The following is a 15,389-nucleotide window of genomic DNA, read 5'->3' as shown; positions in this document are numbered from 1 at the left end:
GTGCTCACAAAGCCAGTTGTGGACTATGCTAATCATGTCAGCAGGGGACCCTGTCGTTCTGGAACACAGCATCGCAACTGGGAAACTGACATTATACCATGGGAGGGATGTGATCAGCCAAAGTGGTAACATAATCCTTGTCATTAATGCTATTTTGCAGAGTTACCGTGGGGTCCATGGAATACCCGATATGGTTGTCCAAATCATCATTGAACCCTCATTGTATTTCACTCTTGGGACGGTCATAAACTTGACCAGAAGTTGGAAACAGTGTGCAACAAGACTCATTCGAAAAAATGACTTTCTTCCATTGCTCCATAGTCCTATGGCTTCGGCGCCACTTTTTCCTGTTATCGGCATTTGCACCACAACTGAGAGGTTCCTGCTCGCCCTGCAATTACCTACTTATGGAGCACTCCTCGTGTTGTTTTGGTACTGACAGCGTTCGCGAATGGGACATTCAGTTTAGCTGTAATTTATGCAGCTATCGTCATCTTTTTCGTCACAGTCCTGTTTTATGACCATTCGTCACGGTCGCTCAACACGCACTTCATCCGCGTTGTCATGTAGCAGATGATGTTTTTCCGCTTAACCTTTTTTGCGGTATAGATCTTTGACGCTGTGCCTCTTGAAACACCTAACTTTGTTACGTAAGCACTCACCATACGAGCTCCAACAAAAAAATGGTTGAAATGGCTCTGAGCACTATGGGATTTCTGAGGTCATCAGTCCCCTAGAACTTAGTACTACTTAAATCTAACTAACCTAAGGACATCACACACATTCATGCCCGAGGCAGGATTCGAACCTGCGACCGTAGCGGTCGCGCGGTTCCGGACTAAGCGCCTAGATCCGCTCGGCCACTGCGGCCGGCCGAGCTCCAACAATCTAACCACCTTCGAATCCACTTAGCTCCGACATATTGCACTCACAACTGTACAGAACACTGTTGTGCCGGTGACTGATACTTGCAACATACTAAAAGACACTGCACACGTGCCGTCCGTGCTCAAATACAACAGTGCAATCTGCAGATTTGGCTAGCATCTGCATTTATGCTCAAGCATTAATTTCTTGCAGTGTTTCATATTTTTATCCACTCCCTGTAAATTCCCTCTACTTACGCATGCTTCTACAGGCATGCATTTTTCCTCTAGCCATTCCTACTTAGCCATTTTGCATATTTTGAAAATCTTATTTTTAACAGCCGTTCGCTGTGGCCGAGCGGTTCTAGGCGCTTCAGTCCGGAACCGCGCTAGTGCTACGGTCGCAGGTTTGAATCCTGCCTCGGGCATAGATGTGTGTGATGTCCCTAGGTTAGTTAGGTTTAAGTAGTTCTAAGTTTAGGGGACTGTTGACCTCAGATGTTACGTCCCATAGTGCTTAGGGCCATTTGAACTACTTTTTTTATTTTTAATATGTCTGTATTCCCTTTCGTCTGCTTCATTCGCTACATTTTTATATTTTCTCTTTTCGTCAATTACATTCGGTATCTTACGTGTCATCCAAGAGTGCCTGTTAGGCCGTATCTTTTTATCTTCTTGATTCTCTGCTGCTTTCCAGTGTTACATGTCTGATAGCTACCCTTTCATCTTCTATTGAATTTTCTTTCTCTTTTTCAGTCAGTGGTTGCCTAATGTCTCATTTGAAACTCCCAACAGTGTCTGGGCCTTTCAATTTTATCCACGGCCCATCTCTTTAATTTCCTACCTTTATGCAATTTCCTTTAGCTATAATCTGCGATTTAAAACCTATTCAGATCGGAATCCACATTTGCCCCTTGAAATGTCTTACAATTTGAAACCTGATTTCGAAATATGTCTTACCGTCGTATAAATAATCTGAAAGCTTCTATGTCTTCAGGTGTCGCCTATACAGGATGGTCCATTGATCGTGACCGGGCCAAATATCTCACGAAATAAGCGTCAAACGAAAAAACTACAAAGAACGAAACTTGTCTAGCTTGAAGGGGGAAACAAAATGGCGCTGCCATAGATCAAACGGATATCAACTGCGTTTTTAAAAATATGAACCCCTATTTTTTATTACATATTTGTGTAGTACGTAAAGAAATATGAATGTTTTAGTTGGACCACTTTTTTCGCTTTGTGATAGATGGTTCTGTAATAGTCACAAACATATGGCTCACAATGTTAGACGAACAGTTGGTAACAGGTAGGTTTTTTTAAATTAAAATACAGATCGTAGGTACGTTTGAACATTTTATTTCGGTTGTTCCAATGTGATACATGTACCTTTGTGAACTTATCATTTATGAGCATGCGTGCTCTTACAGCGTGATTACCTGTAAATACCACATTAATGCAATAAATGCTCCAAAATGATGTCCGTCAACCTCAAGGCATTTGGCAATACGTGTAACGACATTCCTCTCAACAGCGAGTAGTTCGCCTTCCGTAATGTTCGCACATACATTGAAAATGCGCTGACGCATGTTGTCAGGCGTTGTCGGTCGATCACGATAGCAAATATCGTTCAACTTTCCCCTCAGAAAAAAATCCAGGGACGTCAGATCCGGTGAACGTGCGGGCTTTGACGACCAATCCACCTGTCATGAAATATGCTATTGAATACTGCTTCAACCGCATGCGAGCTGTGTGCCGGACACCCATCATGTTGGAAGTACATCGCCATTGTGTCATGCAGTGAAACATCTTGTAGTAACATCGGCAGAATATGACATAGGAAATGAGCATACATTGCTCCATTTAGACTGCCATCGATAAAATGGGGGCCAATTATCCTTCCTCCCATAATGCCGCACCATGCATTAACTCGCCAAGTTCGCTGAAGTTCCACTTGTCGCAGCCATCGTGGATTTTCCGTTGCCCAATAGTGCGTATTATGCCGGTTTACGTTACCGCTGTTGGTGAATGACGCTTTGTCGCTAAATAGAACGCGTGCAAAAAATCTGTCATCGTCCCGTAATTTCTCTTGTGCCCAGTGGCAGAATTGTACACGACATTCACAATCGTCGCCATGCAATTCCTGGTACATAGAAATATGGTACGGGTGCAATCGATGTTGATGTATCATTCTCAACACCGACGTTTTTGAGGTTCCCGATTCCCATGCAGTTTGTCTGCTACTGATGTGCGGATTAGCCGGGACAGCAGCTAAAACACCTACTTGGGCATCATCATTTGTTGCAGGTCGTGGTTGACGTTTCACAAGTGGCTGAACACTTCCTGTTTCCTTAAATAATGTATCTATCCGGCGAACGGCCCGGACACTTGGATGATGTCGTCCAAGATACCGAGCAGTACACATAGCACACGCCCGTTGGGCATTTTGATCACAATAGCTATACTTCAACACGATATCGACCTTTTCCGCAATTGGTAAACGGTCCATTAATTTAACACGGGTAATGTATCACGAAGCAAATACCGTCCGCACGGCGGAATGTTACGTTATGCCACGTACTTATACGTTTGTTAGTATTACAGCGCCGTCTGTCACAAAGCGAAATAGTGGTCCAACTAAAACATTCATACTTCGTTACGTACTACACGAATATGTAATAAAAAATGAGGGTTCCTATTAAAAAAAAAAACGCAGTTGATATCCGTTTTGACCTACGTCAGCGCCATCTAGCGGGTCATCCATAGCGCCATCGGGTTTCCCCCTTCAAGCTACACGAGTTTCGTTCTTTGTAGCTTTTTCGTTGGATGCTAATTTCGTGAGATATTTGACCCGGTCACTGTCAATGGACCACCCTGTATATACAATCGTCTTACACACGGTGCAGTCCCATTAATGTGACTATCGCCTATGTTCGACGTCAATGTGCAATAACCACTCACAGCCGGCAAATGGCATCACGAGGAGTGGAGGAAAATAAAATTCCTATCGGGAGGACGGAAAGCATTGCAGTTGTTGTCGTATTACGGAAATGGAACGATGTATCTGACATCCAAAAGAGCATGACCATTCACTTTCGGATCAAGAGCGGAAGCATTCCCGAAACGGCTATGCTTCTAAACTGTTCACGTGCCGCCATGGTTAAAGTATACCGTGCCTGGCAAAATGGCGCTGTACAAACCCAGGGCCGTGACAACTGTGGTGCCATAGGTGATGGGGGCGAACGACAGCTGCGGAGATCTTTACGGGCTAATAACGTGCGACTTTTGAGCAACTGACCGCCCAGATAAACCAAGGGGCTATCAATACTATCTCCTCAACGACTGTCCAATGAATGTTATTTCGTATAGGCCCCCCACAGCAGGCACCTGGTTAGTACATCTACATGGGGGGACCCAAAAGAAACCGGATTGTTGTCACAAAAAATTTATTGATGATTACAAAATTACCTCAGTCACCTTCAAAATACTCTCCATTACATACGATGCACTTGTCAAGTCTCCTTTCCCACTGTTGGAAGCATGTTTGGACCTCTTCACGTTTGATACTGTCCAGTGCCCTTTGCGAAGCTGTTTTTACCGCCTCCACATTGTCATAACGCTCCCCTTTAAGCGTTTTTTTTTTCATTCGTGGGAATAGGAAAAAGTCGCACGGGGCTAGGTCCGCCGAATATGGAGCGTGGGAACGACAGACCACCTCTGAGATGCCAAATAGTGGGTCACTCGTAAGGTCGTGTGTGCTGGAGCGTTTTCGTGATGCAGAAACCAGTCACCTCATCGCCAAAGTTACGGGCGTTTCCTCCTCATATCCTCTCGCATACACCTTAAAACATCTAAGTAAAAGTGCTGGTTAACAGTCTGGGCAGGGGGTACGAATTCCCGACGCACAATTCTATGAACATAAAAAAAAGACAATGATCATCGTCTTCACATTTGACCTCGCTTGCTTTGCTTTTTTTGGTCTGGGAGTGTTGGGAGTCCTCCACTGGCTTGACCCTTTCTTGGTTTCTGTGTCATACCGTTAACACCAACTCTCATCCCCTGTAATGACTTTGTTCACGAAATTTGGATCACGTGCAATCTCTGTTTTCAAGTCCTGACACACATTCATGCGGATGATTTTTTGCTCCTGTGTGAGAAGGCGCGGAACAAATTTAGCAGCAACACGTCTCATGCGCAAATCCTCACTCAAAATTCGCTGGCACGAGCTCCAACTGATTCCCGTCTCTGCTGAAATTTGGTCGATCGTTTGGCGACGATCCTCGTTGATCTTTTGGCGGACCTTTTCAATGTTCTCCCCATTTCGCTTTGTTGAAGGGCGTCCAGAACGAGCTTGGTCTTCAACACACATCTCACCACGTTTACACCGCCCAAACCACTCGAAAACCTGTGTGCGGCTCATAGCGTCCTCCTGGAAAGCTTCCTGAAGCATTTGGTGTGTCTCCGTTGCAGTTTTTTTAAGCAGGAAACAAAATTTCACACACACTCTTTGTTCTTTTAAAGTTGCCATAACGACTTCGCAGAGGTAACCCGCCAACAGTCAGAGAAACACAATACCACACTTGCACGTTCACTGACGCCGTCTTCACAGCTGTTTCATGAAGGTCTCTACTAACACCATCTAGCGTGAGAACCCTGCACTACGTCTACGATTGGCAGGGCCGTCGGAGTCCGGATTCTTCTGGGTCCCCCCTCGTATGCTGACTGCTGTTCATCGGTGACAAAAGCTAGAATTTGCACACCAGTACCGCAACTGGATATCCACTGAGTTAGGGACAGGTGATATTTTCAGATGATCCAAACACCCTGCATGAATCGTCCGAGGGTTCCAGACCGAAGGAGGGAGAGTTGTACTCTGTGGAGTGTTTCCGTAGCGTTCCCTGGGTGAGCTCTTTCTGGAAGTCCCAATGTATCCACACAAGTGTGTATCTATCCTTGAGGACCAAGTCCACACCTATATGCAGCTTGTTTTTTTCCTCGTCACGATGGCATCTACCAGCAGGACAATGCAAGCTGTCACCCAACTCGCGGTGTATTTGCAAGGTTCAAAGAGCACCAGGATGAGTTTACTGTACTTCCCTGACCACGAAACTTCCCGGATTTAAACCGAGACGAGAATTTGTAGGACCACTTTGATAGGCGTGGCTCCAGAACCTCACTGAATCTCTTATTGCACATTTCGCAGCGGTCTGCACTGTAAAAGGTGGTTATTTAGGCTTTTGAACGTGGTCACGCTAATGTTTCTGGACAATGTATGATTTCTAGACCAAGTGTTAATAATGATTGATTTATTCACTGTGCAATATTCTACCAGGCGGCTTCTCCTTTCATTTCTTTTCCTCGGTCCATGTTCTCCTGCTATTTTTCCTTCTCTTCCATTTTCTGCTACGAATTCCAGTTTCCCAACACAATTAAAATTTCATCTCCCTTAACTATGTACATTATTTTTTATCATCTATTCTTTTCATATGTTTTATCATCTGTGGGCTGGTAGGCTTGTATTAACTGTGGTGGGCTAGTCTCCTGTCCGTCTTGGCTACGATAATGCGTTCATTACGCTGTTCACTTAGCTTATCAGTATTTCTATCGTATTACCTCTATTAGAATTAGTGAAGTAGCGCTTCTACATAGTCGTTGTGGACAATAACATTCCTGAAATGGACTGACCTGCCAGGGTCCTGAGCTGTACCTAATGGAACACCTTTGGGATGGTTTCGAATGTTAACTCCGCTCCAGTCCTCAGAGTCTAACGTCATTACCCTCCCTAGTTGAGGCTCTTGAGGAAGAATGGACTGCCATTCCTACACAGACATTCTGACATTTCACTGAAAGTGTCCCCAGCGGTATTCAAACCGTCATAATGGCGAAGAGTGGAAAAATCCCGTATTAATAACCAGTAATAGGTGTCCGGATACGTTTGATCAAATATTGTGTTCTGGCTGGGAGATTTCTTTACACCAACTCAACTAGCCTGTTTTTGAGCGCCGATCAAACTGTGCGAAAGCCATCGGGAGCAGACGTTATTGACAGATAAATGTTGGTGCAAAATCAAATATATCGAAGGACAGTTCTATCTCCCTATGAGTCGCTTGTTGGTCCTTTCCAATCGCGTGGTGCGCGCAGTACCGATGTTTTAATTTTTTTTATTTTTTTCGCTTACGGAAGCATGACTATGATAATATTCTGCAAACTAATTGTGTACAGTCTTTCCTGTAGGCAACAGTTTGCAGAAAGTTAAGCAAAGTGATTCGAGGCAAATTGTAAAAAAAAAAATTATCTAATGAAAATTTTCACCGAATGCTTTTTGAAATCACTTTCTTGAAATGACCACTTTAAGAAATTACTCAGCCAGTTTCTGAGCTGTCATTAGTTTGGCGACAACAACAAGGGATAAAAACTCTTAGATATTACGCGATAGTAATTTTTGACACATATGCGTGGACAAAATATGTTTGTGATAATGTACTTTCATATAAATCCAGAATTTGTGCCGTGCCGATTGCCGCTAGAGCGTATAGAGCCAATGAGTATTAAAGACACTAGATTAATAAAAAATAGAGACAAGTTAATATGGTGGTCTTAATGGTGCGGGTATCCTGTATAGTCCTCCCCCTCCCAACCTTTCATTTGCTTATAACGCACTGACGATTCACGCAACAACGTGAAACTGTTAGAGAAATCCTCCGGGATGTGGTTCAACTTGCGAATCACTTTGGCTGGAATGAAGGTTATTTAGTCGAAGCGTCGGCTCTTCGTAACCCTTTTTGTCGTTTTGTGGTAGGTTCGTGTGGCTAACATCAAGTCTCGTCATCCGTGCTGATTTCTTCCAGAAAAGAACGTCGACGTTTTGCGTTTCAATGAAGCCACAGCAGGCGCACATGCTTCGTTTTCGTTCGCGAATCAATGTGGACGTGACAAACTTTCTCTTCCTCGAAACATTCTGAAGCATGTCGTGAACACCTGATTTACAGATGTTGCTTCATTGTGATTTGTGACACAGCGTTTACACACTATACCACCGTGTCCACTACGTAACGCCACCTGCTGACAACTCACTGGACGAATCCACATCTATTGTTTACAGCTGTTAGTTCAAGCCGCCACCTTAGTTACTGCGTTGACGTCACTTGTACGCAAGGAATAAAATCAGTGTCAGAACTTTTTGGTCGGACACTGTTTGTTGTATAGAAAACAATCTTCTGCAAAGTGATCGATCTTCGCAAAAGACATATTAGAAGGTATATACACTGCTGGAAATTGAAATAAGAACACCGTGAATTCATTGTCCCAGGAAGGGGAAACTTTATTGACACATTCCTGGGGTCAGATACATCACATGATCACACTGACAGAACCACAGGCACATAGACACAGGCAACAGAGCATGCACAATGTCGGCACTAGTACAGTGTATATCCACCTTTCGCAGCAATGCAGGCTGCTATTCTCCCATGGAGACGATCGTAGAGATGCTGGATGTAGTCCTGTGCAACGGCTTGCCATGCCATTTCCACCTGGCGCCTCAGTTGGACCAGAGTTCGTGCTGGACGTGCAGACCGCGTGAGACGACGCTTCATAAAGTCCCAAACATGCTCAATGGGGGACAGATCCGGAGATCTTGCTGGCCAGGGTAGTTGACTTACACCTTCTAGAGCACGTTGGGTGGCACGGGATATATGCGGACGTGCATTGTCCTGTTGGAACAGGACGATCACCAGAGGTGTACGGCCAGTGTAGAAGATCGCTCCCCACACCATGATGCCGGGTGTTGGCCCTGTGTGCCTCGGTCGTATGCAGTCCTGATTGTGGCGCTCACCTGCACGGCGCCAAACACGCATACGACCATCACTGGCACCAAGGCATCGCTGAAGACGACACGTCTCCATTCGTCCCTCCATTCACGCCTGTCGCGACACCACCGGAGGCGGGCTGCACGATGTTGGGGCGTGAGCGGAAGACGGCCTAACGGTGTGCGGGGCCGTAGCTCAGCTTCATGGAGACGGTTGCGAATGGTCCTCGCCGATACCCCAGGAAGTGGGGTGCTGGGAAGTGGCGGTGCGGTCCCCTACGGCACTGTGTAGGATCCTACGGTCTTGGCGTGCATCCGTACGTCGCTGCGGTCCGGTCCCAGGTCGACGGGCACGTGCACCTTCCGCCGAACACTGGCGACAACATCGATGTACTGTGGAGACCTCACGCCCCACGTGTTGAGCAATTCGGTGGTACGTCCACCCGGCCTCCCGCATGCCCACTATACGCCCTCGCTCAAAGTCTGTCAACTGCATATACGGTTCACGTCCACGCTGTCGCGGCATGCTACCAGTGTTAAAGACTGCGATGGAGCTCCGTATGCCACGGCAAACTGGCTGACACTGACGGCGGTGGTGCACAAATGCTGCGCAGCTAGCGCCATTCGACGGCCAACACCGCGGTTCCTGGTGTGTCCTGTGTGGCGTGCGTGTGATCATTGCTTGTACAGCCCTCTCGCAGTGTCCGGAGCAAGTATGGTGGGTCTGACACACCGGTGTCAATGTGTTCTTTTTTCCATTTCCAGGAGTGTATAAAAAGGTTTTGTTGTTGTCTTCAATTTGAAGAAGAGTTTGACGCATTTCTATACACACCAATTACGTCTCCTGTAGCCAGAAATGATGGCCGGTATTTAGCGAAATTCGTCTGGCAAAAAAGTTTGAATACATACCAGAAAATTACCACAAGCAGCTCTTGTTGATACTTTCGTCTCACAAATTACCGTTGTACACTAAAGTTTAAAAGAACTTTAAGTGTACTTTGTGAAAAATAGTACTGTTGTCTCAGTAGCACATACAATATTCCAGTTGTCTGTAAAATCCAAAGACCACTCTCGTACAGAATAAAAAAAATTTGGAAGAGTGTAAATAAATTTTTGTAGTACATCGAAAAGTTAATACATTAGGTAATAAATTTGTTTTGAAACTGAAGTTAAAAACTTTTGTTGTAAATAACTACCAGAATATGCTAAAAAAATTTATTTTCGTTATCCTACAACTAGTTTCAACCTTGAGGTAATCATATGGCAGAACTACACAGCCTGACAAGAAAATTGGATCATCCAGAGAACGTGCTAGGATATCAATGTAACTCTGTACTCATACACACCATCGATGGCTATGTAAATGATTAGTGTTGCAATTCTCTCTGACAGGTAGAACTACTACTAAAGTGCATTAGCAGCCTTTGTGTTTCTTGTTGTCAACAGGCCTGGTAGGATGTATGAGGGACGTGAACAGTGTCTCGTTGAGTGATCACTGAAGGACATGGAGATGCCTAGCACTCGTATGAGACAGCATAATCTGCATCTTACAGTGTCTGAAAGGGGCCTTAAATTGTGGGCCTCCATTTGGCCGGTTGGTAGAATTGTGCACATCCAGATTTGTGGGGAATGACCCGATGTTGGAGTGAGCGGCAACGTGAGGGCAGGCGTACTTGTCGTGAAGGTTCCGATCGACCACGACAGATCGCCACAAGGGAGGAACGCCGTGTTGCGCAGCAAGCACATCGTAACCCTTTCATACATGTGCCTGCCACTGGAGAACGAGTAACGGACTCCCTGCAAAATTCTGTGTCATCCTGCACCATTGGTCGCAGACTACCAGCAGTCGAACTGGGGAATTACCGTCCCAGACCTAGGCTGCCATTAACACCACAACAGAAACAGCTGCGTTTGGAGAGGTGCCATGGCCAGGAAGCATGGACTTCTGACAAGTGGCTTGGCCGTGTGTTCAATGATGAATCGTGTTTCTGCACTACCCCGGATGACTTTGTTGGCTAGTATGGCGGCGGCCTGTGGAAATGTTCCATTCTTCCAACGTTTTGAGAGGCACAGCTGTGGGAAGCCAACGGGTGTGGCTTCAGGTCATGGCTAGTAGTGACGAAGGGAATTCTGACGGCATAACAGTACGTCACACATATCCTGCATCTTTATGTGTTAGCTTACATGTTACAGTATCGTGGCGACATTTTTCAACAGGACAGTGCTCCTCCACACATGGCATCTCTCACTAAGGACTGTCTGCGTGATGTTGGGGTATTCCTGTGACCAGCAAGATTCGCAGCTCTGTCCACGACAGAACACATGTGGGACCAGCTCGAACGTTCCAGTGCCAGTGTCCATTATACAGCGTGAAAAGTATTTAAACCGACAAACTCTGGGTGGTTGTAGGGGACATCAAAACAAATATTTTTCCCTAATGTCATTTTTTTCCTATGAGGATTATTTAAACCGGTGTAGGCCGTATTACGCTCGTCAGTTGTTAGAGGCCGTATTACGATCTTCAGTTGTAGGCAACAGCTGTCCACCAGTGTAGTAGTGCATTGTCTCTGTTTACTAATGGAGCGATACGCCTGGAGTGCGTACACTGATATGGTTGGTGCGTACTACGTAGCGCACCACAACGGACGAGCTGCACAGCGGGATTATCAACAACAATATCTTAATCGCCGTATTCCGCATCATATGACCTTTGCTGCTGTGTACCAACGTCTGCGTAAGACCGGGTCATTTAGCAGATTAACTGGACAGGGACGCCGTCGCACGGTAAGAACGCTGCAATTTGAGGAAGCTGTCTTGCAGCATGTGGAGCGGGATCCTTCAATCAGTGCGGTTCTTCGTTACTGTGTGGATCGGTGTTGTTGGGGACTGTTTAATTGGGCCGTTTCTGCTACCTAGGCCATTAAATGGCAGGCAATATTACACTTTTCTCGCCAGAGCATTGCCAGAATTGCTGGAAGACGTCCCGCTCCCTACAAGACAACGCATGTGGTTCCATCATGACGGGGCGCCGGCACATTTCGGTCGTCGTGTGCGTCGATTCCTGGACCGACGGTTTCCAGAAACGTGGATTGGCAGAGGTGGTCCTGTACCAGGGCCTGCTCGATCCCCAGATATGTCCCCTCTGAACTTTTTTGTGTGGGGCTAGATGCACAATCCTGTTTACGCAACCTGTTACATCAGAAGAGGATCTGGTTGCCCTTATAGTAGCAGCAGCAGGAACAATTCAGGATACTCCTGGGGTTTTTGCCCGTGTCAGACAGAACATGATCCGACGGTGTAAACTTTGTTTACGTGTCAATGGAGGCATTTTTGAAAATATAATGTAACTGAAATTGGGTTGTGTTAATGTGTTGTCTCTTGGTCATAAAAAAATGGAAAAGTGCTTGTTGGTTTAATTAATCTGCGACCAGAGAAATCTTGCTCTACCGGTTTAAATACTACTCATAGGAAAAAATGACATTAGGTAAAACTATTTTTTTTTATGTCCGCTACAACCTCCCAGAGTTTGTCGGTTTAAATACTTTTCACCCTTTATAAAGCACCAGTTACAGCTATTGTGGGCTAGCTTGCCTCAGGAGGGGATTAACGGCTTTACACTCTTACCAACCGAATCAGTGCGTGTATGGAGGCCAGAGGTGTCGCAGCGTCATACTGATAAGTGGACACCTACTGCCAAGTTCTTTTTAAATTTGCCTCGATATTGTAATCACTGCAATAACCTCTCACAATCTTACAACCCGTGAAGTTTCATTTCCTTTCCTCTTCCCTATCTGTGTGCTTCACTTTGTCAGCCAGTGCAGTTTCAACCGCGAGGTCGCCATATGGTAGACTCACTAAAACTTTAAAATGTAATCCATGATTATTTATTGCTGTGCGAATATGTGGCCCTTGCATGTGGTATGACGCAAGTTTTGAGTATGACGATGTCATGCCGCAGGCGAGAACCACATATTTGCACAGTGATAAATAGGCACGGTCTTACGAAAGCATTTAAGAAAGAACGGCTAGGTTAGGTTGTAACTGACCTGCCAGAGAGAGCACCTGCAGGTTGCGCATGCCGCACAGGTGCTGCAGGCCGAAGTCCCGCAGCTGTGAGCACCAGCGCAGGAACAGTGCCGACAGCGACAGCATCGTGGACACGTAGCCGACGCCGATGTCCGTGATGTGCACGCACCTGCACACGAGAGAGACAAATGACGTCAGAGGGAGCGTACTCGCTCTCTGTGCAGAAATTTCACAGCAGCCAACTCTCAGCGGTACCTGCACTGCGAGGAAGTAAACTTGCCTTCTATTACAACCATAACCTTATTCAGGTATAAATATGCCTTAAATATTGAACAGTAGTTTGTTTATTTTTTAAGTCAAAAGTGTCTTTAAAATTTGCTTCAGCAAGCCACGCAAAGACTAAGACGTAATGAAATTATGCCGTCATTGTTTCTGTTGTAACCAGTTTACTGCAGGCCCTCTTCTGCGCCCAAGGTACACACCTGTGCGGTGACGCTCGACTTGTAGGTAGCAGGTTCGACTTCTGATGGTGGAGGTGCAAAGGCAGGAGAGGTGGTGGCGTAAGGTTCCTGATCACCAGATTTCGGACTAAAGTCCTGGATTAGATACCAGATTCTGTGCAGTGCGTAGTGGAGAGTGCATATGACACTGGTCATGGTGATGTGTTTGTCGCATTGTGACGGTAAGCCTGGCGATACCTTGGTGCTGTTCGAGAGGAGTAGGTTATCAACAGGCGCTGACCCAGGATGCGTCTCCAGGGGGGCGGGGAGGGGGGGGGGGGGGGTTACAATTTCTCACTGTCTCCTCCAGCCCCTCCCAAGCCTTCCCCCCCCCCCCCCCCCCATGAAAATATTTTATAGTCACCACAGAATGTCTATCTGTTTGACATGAGATGTAACTGCCAGTACTCTAAGACAAATTAAGTCAGTTGCATGTACAATTTCACCGGATAATTTCGTTACTGTTTTGCTTCAAAGGAATATGGGATGATTTTAACTGATCTGTTGTACCCTACAACCTGGATGATGGTTAATAACCGAAACCGGTAGGTGACTAATGGGATAAATAAATAGCGGATGGTTAAAATGCGTTTCATAAAATACTTAAAGGCTGTTGAACCTCACCTTATGAAAACATTGTAATTGATTCCTTCTGTTTTATTCTTAGCGAACGTTTTCAGATAAACATTTATTTAAGAAATCTTTCGGCATTTCTGCAAGCGTCAAAATGTTCTCACGACTAAAGTCATCGATAGTATCTGTAATACTGCCTATTCAATTCTATTTTACACATCTGCCGCAACAGTTTCTTATTTGTAGGAAAAATGATTGGGGCAGCACGCTTTTCCTTCTCTCCCAAGTACCCATACATCGCATTTAGGAAAAGCTGCATATTACAAGTTTTCATACATTGTTTCACAAATGCCTTAAGATATCGGAACAAGTTCTTCGACAAGTGACTATCTAAAGGCGAGAGTATTTTCCTTGCTGGGGGCCTGCTCCCTAACGGAAGCGACATGGTTTGATCGAGAAATCACGTATACGGAAATCTGACCGTCTTGTTACAGAAGTTGCCTGTGACAGTAGCCAAAGAAGTATCTGGGCAAATACACTCATGGAAATTGAAATAAGAACACCGTGAATTCATTGTCCCAGGATGGGGAAACTTTATTGACACATTCCTGGGGTCAGATACATCACATGATCACACTGACAGAACCACAGGCACATAGACACAGGCAACAGAGCATGCACAATGTCGGCACTAGTACAGTGTATATCCACCTTTCGCAGCAATGCCGGCTGCTATTCTCCCATGGAGACGATCGTAGAGATGCTAGATGTAGCCCTGTGGAACGGCTTGCCATGCCATTTCCACCTGGCGCCTCAGTTGGACCAGCGTTCGTGCTGGACGTGCAGACCACGTGAGACGACGCTTCATCCAGTCCCAAACATGCTCAATGGGGGACAGATCCGGAGATCTTGCTGGCCAGGGTAGTTGACTTACACCTTCTAGAGCACGTTGGGTGGCACGGGATACATGCGGACGTGCATTGTCCTGTTGGAACAGCAAGTTCCCTTGCCGGTCTAGGAATGGTAGAACGATGGGTTCGATGACGGTTTGGATGTACCGTGCACTATTCAGTGTCCCCTCGACGATCACCAGAGGTGTACGGCCAGTGTAGGAGATCGCTCCCCACACCATGATGCCGGGTGTTGGCACTGTGTGCCTCGGTCGTATGCAGTCCTGATTGTGGCGCTCACCTGCACGGCGCCAAACACGCATACGACCATCATTGGCACCAAGGCAGAAGCGACTCTCATCGCTGAAGACGACACGTCTCCATTCGTCCCTCCATTCACGCCTGTCGCGACACCACTGGAGGCGGGCTGCACGATGTTGGGGCGTGAGCGGAAGACAAGACGGCCTAACGGTGTGCGGGACCGTAGCCCAGCTTCATGGAGACGGTTGCGAATGGTCCTCGCCGATACCCCAGGAGCAACAGTGTCCCTAATTTGCTGGGAAGTGGCGGTGCGGTCCCCTACGGCACTGCGTAGGATCCTACGGTCTTGGCGTGCATCCGTGCGTCGCTGCGGTCCGGTCCCAGGTCGACGGGCACGTGCACCTTCCGCCGAACACTGGCGACAACATCGATGTACTGTGGAGACCTCACGCCCCACGTGTTGAGC

The 15,389-nt window shown here is 46.4% G+C and overlaps 1 protein-coding gene across 1 annotated transcript in view; it reads right to left on the bottom strand.

The window, feature by feature from the left end:
* The window catches only part of LOC126354038 (F-box/LRR-repeat protein 16), a 766,827-nt gene that overhangs the window by 24,776 nt on the left and 726,662 nt on the right, over positions 1-15,389 (bottom strand). Inside the window, exon 5 of the mRNA XM_050003382.1 lies at positions 12,720-12,868. Within this exon, the coding sequence (XP_049859339.1) occupies positions 12,720-12,868 (149 nt within the window). The remainder of the gene's footprint in view (positions 1-12,719; positions 12,869-15,389) is intronic.

The sequence above is a fragment of the Schistocerca gregaria genome, chromosome 3, assembly GCF_023897955.1.
Source record: "Schistocerca gregaria isolate iqSchGreg1 chromosome 3, iqSchGreg1.2, whole genome shotgun sequence".
Classification (NCBI taxonomy): domain Eukaryota; kingdom Metazoa; phylum Arthropoda; class Insecta; order Orthoptera; family Acrididae; genus Schistocerca; species Schistocerca gregaria.
Note: the sequence above shows the minus strand (reverse complement) of the source record. Positions and strands in the feature narration are given on the sequence as shown.